Genomic DNA, 13,168 nt, shown 5'->3' with positions numbered 1-13,168 from the left:
TTCCTCTCCGGTGCACCTGCTGTAGCTCATTTGTACCAAAGCAGTAGACATTGATCACAATCACTTCATCTTCCTTACTGGACAGATCCATAGCCCAGAAGCTTAAAGGGAACCTGTCAGCAGGATTGTGCACAATAACCTACAGACAGTGTCAGGTTGGTGCCGTTATACTGATTACAATGACACCTGGTAATGGAATCCGTCTTTATTTTCAGTTTTGAGTTGATATGCTTGTGCTCCGGGGCGGCCTGTGGGGGGTCTTCATGTGGTGCTCTGCTTAGGTATTCATGTATATGGCTTCTGACAGGTCATTGATCTCTCACTGACCTGCCGCCTAGTATACATAATGAATATCTGTACATACTGAAGAAACGCCAGCTTCTCCAATCAAGAGAAGACTTCTACTTCTACTAAAAGCGGCTAATAACACTTTCATCTTGTCCTGGGCAAGGAATACTGTGACTGTAAACCGCAGCTGAAAACGGCAAAACTGATTTGTAAAAAGTCATCAACCTTTGTTAACTGTCACATTTGGCGTTCCTTTCATTTAATGTCAGTGTATTTTGGTTAAGAAAAACAATAGCACCCTTCATCCCACTTTTGTGCAGACTTGTTTATCCAGCTTTATGCATATTGGTGACTTCCATAAGGTACATGTGTGGGTTTCCAAATATAAATATAAAGCTCTATTTGGAGGTTTTAGCACAACAGATTTTTTTAAATTTAACTTTTAAGCTCTTTTTACAGATTTTCACAAATGTCTGTATATCTGTTTTTCTGGTTTTCCCACAAACTCACTTTTTGGGGCGCTAGTGTATCTATCTGCATATATTTCTTATAGGGCCGCACAGCCCTCCATGTGCTCGCCAGAGGTACCGTGACCCCATTAGGTACCGGGATGAGATCCTCAGACCCCTTGTGAGACCATATGCTGGTGCGGTTGGCCCTGGGTTCCTCCTAATGCAGGACAATGCCAGACCTCATGTGGCTGGAGTGTGTCAGCAGTTCCTGCAAGATGAAGGCATTGAAGCTATGGACTGGCCCTTCCATTCCCCAGACCTGAATCCGATTGAACACATCTGGGACATCATGTCTCGCACCATCCACCAAAGTCACATTGCACTACAGACTGTTCAGGAGCTGACTGATGCTTTAGTCCAGGTCTGGGAGGAGATCCCTCAGGAGACCATCCGCCGCCTCATCAGGAGCATGCCCAGGCATTGTAGGGAGGTCATACAGGCACGTGGAGGCCACACACAATACTGAGCATCTTTTCCTTGTCATGAGGCATTTCCACTGAAGTTGGATCAGACTGTAATTTGATTTTCCACTTTGATTTTGAGTATCATTCCAAATCCAGACCTCCATGGGATATTAGTAGTGATTTACATTGATCATTTTTATGTTTTATTGTTCTCAGCACATTCCACTATGTAATGAATAAAGTAACTGGAATATTTTATTCAGTGATATCTAGGATGTGTGATTTTAGTGTTCCCTTTATTTTTGGGTTAACATGATTGATTCGTCTTGACATTTATTTATAGTTATGATGCGTGTCATGGAAACTCCTAGCATCGCTGACCAAGGCGCTTATGGGATGGCTGATTAATGACAGCGCAGCTATAGCGGTTCAGGATATTGTCCAGATGACATGTTATCAGGTCACGTCTGTAGATAAACAGTGAGGTATAAAAAGGATAGTGAAAAACAACTATAGCAGGTCAAGTTTCCATGCCAGGAACTAAATACTGTGTGGGAGATAAAAGCACAAATGGTACCGAGCTGGCAAATTTATTGGCCATGCATGTGTGATAGTTATTCCAAAGGCCGGCAACTTAGATCATTATTAGTAGGGATCTGCTTATGGAGAATTGGCTCATGTCACTGTTGGGGAGATCTCTTAAGGTGAGATCTTAGTGATTGCCTGCCCCTGACCTAATAAATATGAGCCGAGTGCATGCATAGAAGAATTACATCGGACACAAAGTCAGATGTGTGGTCCTCTCTCGGCGAGAGCTGGCACTAAACTGGCTTTATTAGTTCATGTAGCAGGCATATAGAGGGTGTTGCACAGCTCCTGAGCAGCCATGGTGTCAGTCTGTGATAGGTCCATACTAGGTCTGATCCATATATAGTCTTCAGTGTATCCAGTTTCCCATTCCAAGGATTCCTTCCAGGGTGTAGTTCCAGGATATAGACGCCATCTTTCCATACTACATACGAACTAGCTTATGTAAGGTTAATATTTGATTTCATTAGCCATTCTCTCCTTCACATCACAATCTTCCTATTACTCCCTTTCCCCTCTGCCAGTCCCTTCACTGGCTTTAAATTCCCCCATATGTCCAGTTCCCATTACTAACAATGACTTACAAGGCCATTCATAATCTGTCTCCATTAGTTGTCTGCCAACTAATCTATTATCTTCTAACATGTCATCTCCGATCCTCACGACCTCCTCTCCTCTTTGCTCGTATGTTCCTCACCCAATCGCCTCCAACACTTCTCCCGAGCATCCTCCATCCTCAGGGTTTCAATGCCCCAACACGTCCGATTGTCTCCCACGTTCGGAACCTTCAGACTCAACCTGGAAACTCATCTCTACAGGAAAAGCCTGCAATAACCCTGCTGCCACCTCAGTACTAGAGTTGAGCAAATTTGATCGGGTCCCGGCTTATTCGGCAAGCTATAGCGCTTGCCAAATAAGCTGCAGAGGGAACCCGGATACATGGAGCGTGCCGGCTGATCAGCTGTCCGGCACCGCAGCTGCATGTGTCGCGGCTGTATAACTGCTGTGCTGAATAAGCAGGGACCAGATCAAATTTGCTCAACTCTACTCATTACCACCCGGAGCTGCTGCAACCTCCAACCTATTGTCTCCTTCGGAGAGAATACAGCGGCAGAATGGGAGGTGGTGGAGAGGGCAGCAGTATGTTCAGACACCTGGATTTCGATGCAAATCCATGTGCAAAAAGTGGTTCTTTCATCTTCTGCTGTAGTGCACTGCTCTCCCGCTCCTGATTTCCTACTTGCCAGGGTGCGGCGCACTCCTGCTTGTTTGGCAGTTTGGACTAGTGACATGGTCTGAACTTTGCACTCTCCCATGCTGCAAGAACAGGCAGCTCTGCCACCGCAGTGCCGAAGGAGGCAAAGGGCACTGATGCAGCTTCAGAGCAGCACTTACAAGCTGTACAAAAAAAAGGGCTTGTAAGCAATGAACTCCTTCTGTAGGAGACCGGTCGGTCACCGCAAACTCTCTCAACCAAGCTAACCATACGTGTATGTATGGAGAAGTAGGGAGGAATGACTAAACATTCCAACAGTATTCTGACTCCATAGCTAGGTTGCGAGTGTGGGATTCCGTTTCTATGGATGTCTCCATGTACCAGTACTTACACGAAGAGATTTCATCAGATAGCTTGACTTGACTGCAGAGGCACGTATGAAGATTCCAGAAGATTGTTTATTTTCTAGCCGAGTTTTTGTAGCTATGCACAATTACAGTGAGTAAAAAAATGACGATTCTGAGCCAGAGCTCTATATGTATGATGCTAGCAACATGGCGGTCATATTCTAACTGAGGGAGAAGGGAGGGCGTACTGGTATCAGAGCAAAGGAGGCAGACTGGGATACAGAGAGGACAAACTTCTAAAAGGACTGACGGCTTTGTAAAGTGTTTGGCCATCCTGTAATGTAGAGTAACAATTACAGATGGTACTCTCTCTCTTCAGTTCGCGGCCGCTGTTCAGGTCTCTGTGTATCTGTAGCAGCGGTGACGTCACAACGATGGCGTACATCAGTGCTGCAGCCATTCACTGAGCTCAATTGCTCATGTTGTCTACATCGGCAGAGCTCGGTGATTTGCTCCAGCACCGATGTGAGCGGTTGACGTGACCTCACCGCTGCAGCTTAAACATTCATTACTGGAAGTCTTTGGGGTCCAGTTTAAAAACAAAAAAAAAACCCTTCAAGGCCCAAACATCACACATTGAGGACCATTTGTTAGCTATTATGTTTCCCAGTGCGGTTAGGCTACGTTCACATTTGCGGTTTTGGACGCAGCGGCGTTGCCGCAAAACAATGCACGCGTCATGCTTCCCTATCTTTAACATTGGGGACGCATGTGCGTTCGTTTTCATGCGTTTCGGTGCGTTTTGCGACGCATGCGTCCTTTCGACGCACCTGACATGTTGCATTTTTTCTGCGTCCAAAATTAAAGAAAAAACGCTTGCGTCGCACTTGCGTTGTATTTGCGTCGTCAAAGCTTCAAAACCTCCATTGAAGTGTATTGGCAACGCAGAAGACGCAAGTACTTGCGTCGTTGTGCGTTGTAGGACGCATGCGTTCTTTACTTTAAAAATAGAGACACTGAAAAGACCCTATATATTAAAAAAGGGTTGAACGCATGCGTCAAAAATGCATGCGTTCTACTTGCGTCTTTCGTGCGTCGTGCGTTGCGTCCACGACGCTGCGTCCAAAGCCGCAAATGTAAACGTAGCCTTAATGAAAAGTGAAAGTGATTATTATTATTATTATTATTATTATTTTAATGTTTTTCCTTAGATTCGTATTGATGCCCTCGGCCTCCTTTGCGAAAGTCACTGGAGCACTGAAGTCGTTTCCCAGGATGAAATGGATTTGATCACGTTCTTTCTGAAGTACAACCTGAACTGTCAGTCTCCTTCCATCAGACAGCAGCTGTGTTACCTGCTGAAGAAGGTAACTGCCATGGATCGAGGCAGCGGTCATCACCCTGTGCGATATGTCTGACACCCTTTCACTTATGGTCCTTCCTTTGTAGCTCTTCTGTCGTGTCCAGGAAAGTTCTCAGGTTCTTTTCAAACATCAACAGAGCAAGACCGTAATCGGGTCAGAAGATGCGGGCGGTGGAGTAGATCCCGGCACGGCTCTGCAGCGTTACACCGTAAGCTTGTCCTATCTCTTACTGACTGTGGGTCTGCTAACCCAAAGCTACGGCCTCTCCGAGGCTGCATGCTGGGGTCAGAAGACCTGGGGTCAGTCCGGGCATCACAGTCCATATACCAGCGCTGCATTATGTCTGTCTGAATTTAGCTTTTAATTACTTTTATTTGGAGATGATTTAACAACTCCGTCTACTTCTATATATTTTCTTTCTGTGTCCAAATCCGACTCCTCACATTGTCCTCCCATGATTTAAAGGGGATATCCAGCCTCTTTCACCTCCATATTCCAAGATGAGAGTCACTGCTTACATGTTGCCTGACACACCCTTAAAGGGGTATTCCCATCCCCAAGATCCTATCCCAATATGTATTAGTAAAAATATTAGCAAATACCTCCAATTAGAAATATAGTTTAGTTTTTCGGATTCTTTGTCTCTTTTGTCATGTGCAGGCATTGCAGAACCGTGGGTATCCATGGTTACGACCATTAGCAACTATTTAACTGTCACTATATCAGTGGTCGTAACCATGGATACCTAAGGTCTTGCAATGCCTGCACATAAGGAAAGAGACCTAGCGAATAGAAAAAAAACGATACTACATTTCTAATTGAAAGTATTTGCTATTATTATTATTATTATACCTACTACATATTCGGATAGGATCTTAGAGATGGGAATACCCCTTTAAGGCGGAATTAGTCAAATAGCTGGAACAATGATGTGAGGAATGGAACTAGGGACCTAATTGGTAGACAAAACCGTTTATTACGTTCTTCTTTGTATTGTGTATATGTACACACTTTATTTTTCTTGTGGTGGCGATACTCATGTGTTTAGACTTTGCTGATGCTTGATGGCGCTATACTTGACCGTAAGAAGTAGACACTTCACGTTTCAGCGCCACCGTGGTAAGAGGGTAGCAGCACATCGGGGATAGGGAACGGAGAGTCTGGATGTGAATGTGCTGCAGTCATGTAAATGCACAAAAATGAGGACTGGTATCCCCCTTACACCTCAAGGCTCGTTCAGATGAACGTAATAAACGTCCATGACCAGACCAATGCAAGTCAATGGGATAGTTCTCATTAACTTTTTACCGATTGTCCACCTGCCAAAAAGTTGCAGCATGCTCTACTGTGACCCATATTCTGGATCAGACTGGCCCATTGTAAGCAAATGGGTGCATAAAAAAGGAATGGTTCTAATATGGGTCACCATTTAAAGGGGTGTTCTCCTCTCCAAAATTCTATCCCTATATGTAGTAGGTGTAATAACAATAATATTAGCAAATACCGTATATACTCGAGTATGAGCGACCCCCCCCCCCCCTAATTTTGCAACAAAAAACTGGGAAAACTTATTGACTCGAGTATAAGCCTAGGGTGGAAAATGCAGCAGCTACCGGTAAATGTCAAAAATAAAAATAGATGCCAATAAAAGTAAAATTAATTGAGACATCAGTAGGTTAAGTGTTTTTGAATATCCATATTGAATCAGGCGACCCATATAATGCTCCATAAAGTTTATTATGGCCCCATAAGATTCTCCATATACAAATATGCCCCATTTAATGCTCCATGCAGTTCTTTATGGCCCCATAGATGCCCCATATAATGCTTCATGCAGTTCTTTATGGCCCCATAGATGCCCCATATAATGCTTCATGCAGTTCTTTATGGCCCCATAGATGCCCCATATAATGCTCCATGCAGTTATGGCCCCATAGATGCCCCATATAATGCTCCATGCAGTTATGGCCCCATAGATGCCCCATATAATGCTCCATGCAGTTATGGCCCCATAGATGCCCCATATAATGCTCCATGCAGTTTTTTATGGCCCCATAGACGCTCCATACAGCATTGTGCCACATGTAATGCTGCTGCTGCGCTAAAAAAAAAAATTACATAATCATCTCTCGTCGCTGCCCGCTGCTCCTCAGCGTCCCAGCTCTCCGCACTGACTGTTCAGGCAGAGGACGGTGCGCACACTAATACGTCATCGCCTCTGACCTTAACAGACACAGCAAGAGGACGCGGAAGATGAGGCGGCGGTGGAACGCGGCCTGGTGAATATGACATACTCACCTGCTCCTGGCGCTACTGGCGCGGTCCCCGCATGTCCCACGTCTCCAGGAGCGGCAGCTTCTTCCTGTAATGAGCGGTCACGTGGCACCGCTCATTACAGTAATGAATATGTGGCTCCACCCCTATGGGAGTAGAGTCCATATTCATAACTTTAATGAGCGGTACCAGTGACCGCTGAACAGGGGAGGAAGCTGCCGCGCCCGGAGACTGTGGGATGGGCAGGGGGAGCGCCGGGAGCAGGTGAGTATTTGACAGGTGTCGCTCCCCCTCACCCACCGAGCCCCCCCCGCCTTCCATGACTCGAGTATAAGCTGAGAGGGGCACGTTCAGCCCATTTTTTGGGGCTGAAAATCTCGGCTTCTACTCGAGTATATACGGTACCTCCAATTAGAAATGTAGTATAGTTCTTCTGATTCGCTATGTTGCTTACGCCATGTGCAGGACATTGCAGTAGCTTAGGCATCCATGGTTACGACAACTCATACAGTGATAATTAATGGTCGTAACCATGCATATGTAAGCTACTGCAAAGCCCTGCACATGGAGTAAGCAACATAGCTTATGAGAAATGCTATACTACATTTCTACTTGGAGGTATTTTTGCTAATACTATTATTATTACACCTACTACATATTGGGATAGGATCTTGGAGACGGGAATGCTCCTTTAAAAAAACAGATGCCACACGAATGTACAAAAAGGACATGCAGATTGCAATTGGAATGAGAAATCGGCAACTTTTTTTCCTGCATGTAAAACAGACAATTTTGCATTTGCTTGTGAGGATGTGGCCAACATTTTTCTCTCCCCTTTGTCCCAAGAGGCATGACTATTTTTTTCATTTTTTTAAAATCATTTAATTTTTCCATTAACATAGCCATATTAGGTCTTTTTTTTTTGGCTGGACAAGATGTAGTTTTGAATGACCCCATTCATTTTACCATTTAACTTACCGTACTGAAAAAATGAGAGAAAAAACTCAGAGCCTGATGAAATGGCAAAGCAAATAAAATAGAATTTCGCCATTGTTTATCACTTGCGCTTTTTACTAGGCTCCTTGTATGTTAAAAATTGTCTGGCAACGCAATTCTTTACATCAGTACATTTACAGCGATATCAGATTTGCATAGTTTTCTTTATTAGTTCTGTTAATTTAGTTGACTCAATTTTTACTAAAAAAAAAAAATAAAATTGATTTATGTCTCCATTTTCTGAGACTTATAATTGATTTTCGCATTTCCACCTATGGGGCTTTATGTGAGTTTATTTTTTGCATGTTAAGCAGTTTTGATATAATTTATGGATGGATGGGATTTCTTTGATTAATATTTTTGTGAAGGTGCGATGACAGAACAGTGGGAATTTTGGCTTTTATTTTGTCTTTTGGCATTTACCTTCGGGCCTAAATATTTTCAATATTTTGATTGTCCTTTTTCGTGCTAGTGCTAATATGTTTTTTATTTATTTTTGGATATGTAAAAGGAGATATCTCTCTCTTATTATATATATATATATATATTTCTATGTATTGCTAGATGGTGGCTCGATTCTAACGCATCTGGTATTCTAGAGTGCAAAGCCACGTAGTTTATAACACAGCCCACGTATTTTATAGCATAGCCACGTAGTGTATTGCACAGCCCACGTACTGTATTGCACAGCCCACGTACTGTATTGCACAGCCCACGTACTATATTGCACAGCCCACGTACTATATTGCACAGCCACGTAGTATCTAACACAGCCCACGCAGTATCTAACGCCGCCCACGCAGTATCTAACGCCGCCCACGCAGTATCTAACGCAGCCCACGCAGTATCTAACGCAGCCCACGCAGTATCTAACGCAGCCCACGCAGTATCTAACGCAGCCCACGCAGTATCTAACGCAGCCCACGCAGTATCTAACGCAGCCCACGCAGTATCTAACGCAGCCCACGCAGTATCTAGCAGTGTGCGCAGCATATCCCTGTTAAAAAAAACAATTAAAATAAAAAATAGTTACACTCACCTTCTGTCGGCCCTCGGATCCAGCCGAGGCCTTTACCGATGCTCCTCGCGACGCTTCGGTCCCAAGAATGCTTTGCGGCAATAACTCGTGATCATGTAGCGGTCTCACGAGACCGCCACGTGATCTTGGCTCATTGCCACTATGCATTCTTGGGACCGAAGCGCGAGGAGCGGGAAAGGCTGGCGCGGATGGCGGCAGACTTCGGAAGGTGAGAATGTAATGTGTTTTTTTTTTTTTTTTTTAATTATTATTTTTAACATTCTATGTTTTTACTATTGATGCTGCATAGGCAGCATCAATAGTAAAAAGTGAAGCAGTGTTTAAATCCCGCCCCAATATCTCTGATATAAATTTGCTTTATTTTTAGACCCCCTTGGGGACTTGCATTGCGATTGCTTCTAATATACACTGCTGTATTGAAGTATGGCAGTGTACGGTAACATTTACTGTTTTTTAAGGCTTATCTCGCAGCTGGGCTTTACAGGAACACATCAATGTGATCTCTTGAAAAGTACTGGGGCCCCTTAATTGACAAACACTTAAGGCCCCTTCACATTAAGCGACGCTGCAGCGATACCGACAACGATCCGGATCGCTGCAGCGTCGCTGTTTGGTCGCTGGAGAGCTGTCACACAGACCGCTCTCCAGCGACCAACGATGCCGGTAACCAGGGTAAACATCGGGTTACTAAGCGCAGGGCCGCACTTAGTAACCCGATGTTTACCCTGGTTACCATCCTAAAAGTAAAAAAAACAAACACTACATACTTACCTACAGCTGTCTGTCCTCCAGCGCTGTGCTTCTCTGCTCTCCTCCTGTACTGGCTGTGTGAGCACAGCGGCCGGAAAGCAGAGCATTGACGTCACCGCTCTGCTTTCCGGCTGACCGACGCTCACAGCCAGTGCAGGAGGAGAGCAGAGAAGCACAGCGCCGGGGACAGACAGCGGTAGGTAAGTATGTTTGTTTTTTTTACTTTTAGGATGGTAACCAGGGTAAACATCGGGTTACTAAGCACGGCCCTGCGCTTAGTTACCCGATGTTTACCCTGATTACCAGTGAAGACATCGCTGGATCGGTGTCACACACGCCGATCCAGCGATGTCAGCGGGAGATCCAGCGACGAAATAAAGTTCTGGACTTTGTTCAGCGACCAACGATCTCCCAGCAGGGGCCTGATCGTTGGTCGCTGTCACACAGAACGATTTCCTTAACGATATCGTTGCTACGTCACAAAAAGCAACGATATCGTTAACGATATCGTTATGTGTGAAGGTGCCTTTAATGCTCTTTAAAGATAACTTTTCATCAGTCTCGTTATCACAGACAAGATTACAATGAACGATAACAGCACACTAGTACTCAGTAAATATCACAGGAGCCACAGATCACATTATGGAATGTCACAGCACATCATCTCCTGGTCAATGACTGATAACACCTCTATATACACTAAATACAGTTGTGCTCAAAAGTTTACATACCCCGGCAGAATTTTTGCTTTCTTGGCCTTTTTCCAGAGAATATGAATGATAACACCAAAACTTTTTCTCCACTCATGGTTAGTGGTTGGGTGAAGCCATTTATTATCAAACTACTGTGTTTTCTCTTTTTAAATCATTACGACAACCCAAAACATCCATATGACCCTGATCAAAAGTTCACATACCCTGGTGACTGGCCTGATAACATGCACAGAAGTTGATTCAAATGGGTTGACACAAATGACTGATAACAACTTTTTATACAGTAAATAACACCGAATTCACAATCGGCGATGTCACCTCTCACCTCCTACCTCTCCTCTTCAGTGTCTGATAAAAATAAAACCTCTATATCCCATAATGACACAGGATCCACCATTCACAATAGGTGATGTCACAGCTCACCTCCTCCTCCTGTACAATGACTTATAGCACCTCCTATATATATAGGAGATAACACAGGATCCACCATTCACTATAGGTGATGTCACAGCTCACCACCTCCTCCTGTACAATGACTGATAACACCTCTATATACAGTAGATAACACAGGATCCACCATACACAATAGGTGATATCACAGCTCACCTCCTCCTCCTGTACAATGACTGATAACACCTCTATATACAGTAGATAACACAGGATCCACCATTCACAATAGGTGATGTCACAGCTCACCTCCTCCTCCTGTACAATTACTTATAGCACCTCCTATATATATAGGAGATAACACAGGATCCACCATTCACTATAGGTGATGTCACAGCTCACCTCCTCCTCCTGTACAATGACTGATAACACCTCTATATACAGTAGATAACACAGGGACCACCATTCACAATAGGTGATGTCACAGCTCACCTCCTCCTCCTCCTGTACAATGACTGATAACACCTCTATATACAGTAGATAACACAGGATCCACCATTCACAATAGGTGATGTCACAGCTCACCACCTCCTCCTGTACAATGACTGATAACACCTCTATATACAGCAGATAACACAGGATCCACCATTCACAACAGGTGATATCACAGCTCACCTCCTCCTGTACAATGACTGATAACACCTCTATATACAGTAGATAACACAGGGACCACCATTCACAATAGGTGATGTCACAGCTCACTTCCTCCTCCTGTGCAATGACTGATAATACCTCTATATACAGTAGGTAACACAGGATCCACCATTCACAATAGGTGTCACAGCTCACCTCCTCCTGTACAATGACTGATAATACCTCTATATACAGTAGATAACACAGGATCCGGCATTCACAATAGGTGATATCACAGCTCACCTCCTCCTCCTGTACAATGACTGATAACACCTCTATATACAGTAGATAACACAGGATCCACCCTTCACTATAGGTGATGTCACAGCTCACCTCCTCCTCCTCACCTATGTTCAGATAAGTCTTCCACACATATAGGTCAGCCTGTGGCTGCTAATGTTAATATGAAGATCATGAAGTAGGAGTTACTATTAGGCCCAGTTTTCAGTGTGAATTTTTTTTTTTTTATATAGATATTGAAATGAAAAAATAAATGAATACTCTGGGTGAGTCGGCCATAAGGCTGCGAGCAACTCTGGAAGTAGGATTGTAAATTGGAAGATGTCTGTGTCCGTTCGCCCTGACATCCTCCACTATATGTTATCACCGATGCACAGGGCGGCGTGCCATGCAGGGTACTGTTTGTGCAGGTTGTTTTGGGGTCCTGACATTTCGTCGATGCCGGAGGACATGTTAACACTTTGCCTATCAGTTTGTGTTCTTTCCCACAGTCACAAACACATTCCCAGATGTTACAGTTTTGCTGTTTTTGTGTCATTTTTTTTTTTTTCATTTTCCAGGAATTCATGTCTTCTATCACACATTATCTGTTCGAGTCCCTTTTTCCTGGTTCGTCACATCCAACGAGGTTTTCAGCCTTGACTATTTTAGGATCCATCGCGGACATATTCCCTCTTTTGCCAGGTGAGAGATGCGTTGAATAAGTTTTGCTAAAGTTTTGGGAAACTTAAACTTAAATAATTATAATGTGCCAGATCTAGATGTGTGAGCTCAGCATAATTCGGGGAGAGGCTTAAAGGGGTTATTTCTGTAATGCTGCTACTGCAGTGCAGTATTGTGCTACCTCCACCAGGGGATGCTGGTGAGGGAAGAGAGGTTACACACACGGCGCAACACCACTGAGTAGCAGCACAAGCACCACCTGGTGGCGATAGAGTGGTCAGATGGGCCGAGTCAGAAACAGTCAAGGCAAGAAGTACCAGAGGTCACAGCAATACACGTGGTCAAATACAAGTCAGAAGTCAGAGCCAGACAGGAGCAGAGATAAGAGACGAGAGACAGTCAAGCAGGTCAGGGGACAAGCCGGGTCACATACCAAGAGGTCCAAGCACAGGGAGCGAACACTAAGACAAGCGGGGTGGCAGGAAAGGGAGCAGAGTAAACGGGCAGAGGACAAAACACAGTATCAAGGGTTCAGCTACTCTACCCTGGGAGCATGAACTATCGCTGACATTGGTCTGCAGGCCACAACAGACTGAAACAGCCACACAGAATCCAAAACGAGGCAGAGAAGGTTAACCCCCGCATGACGAGACCGGGGAGAGAATAACATGAAACAAACCCTGGCCTGGATCAT

At 44.4% G+C, this 13,168-nt stretch overlaps 1 protein-coding gene across 1 annotated transcript in view; it reads left to right on the top strand.

The window, feature by feature from the left end:
- The window catches only part of THADA (THADA armadillo repeat containing), a 626,363-nt gene that overhangs the window by 47,302 nt on the left and 565,893 nt on the right, over positions 1 to 13,168 (top strand). Inside the window, exons 13-15 of the mRNA XM_069768603.1 lie at positions 4,567 to 4,722; positions 4,805 to 4,927; positions 12,372 to 12,495. Coding sequence (XP_069624704.1) covers positions 4,567 to 4,722; positions 4,805 to 4,927; positions 12,372 to 12,495 — 403 coding nt within the window. The remainder of the gene's footprint in view (positions 1 to 4,566; positions 4,723 to 4,804; positions 4,928 to 12,371; positions 12,496 to 13,168) is intronic.

Source organism: Ranitomeya imitator, chromosome 5, assembly GCF_032444005.1.
Source record: "Ranitomeya imitator isolate aRanImi1 chromosome 5, aRanImi1.pri, whole genome shotgun sequence".
In the NCBI taxonomy this organism is placed as follows: Eukaryota; Metazoa; Chordata; class Amphibia; order Anura; family Dendrobatidae; genus Ranitomeya; species Ranitomeya imitator.
The sequence above is the reverse complement of the archived record's forward strand: the minus strand, read 5'-3'. Positions and strand labels throughout refer to the sequence as shown.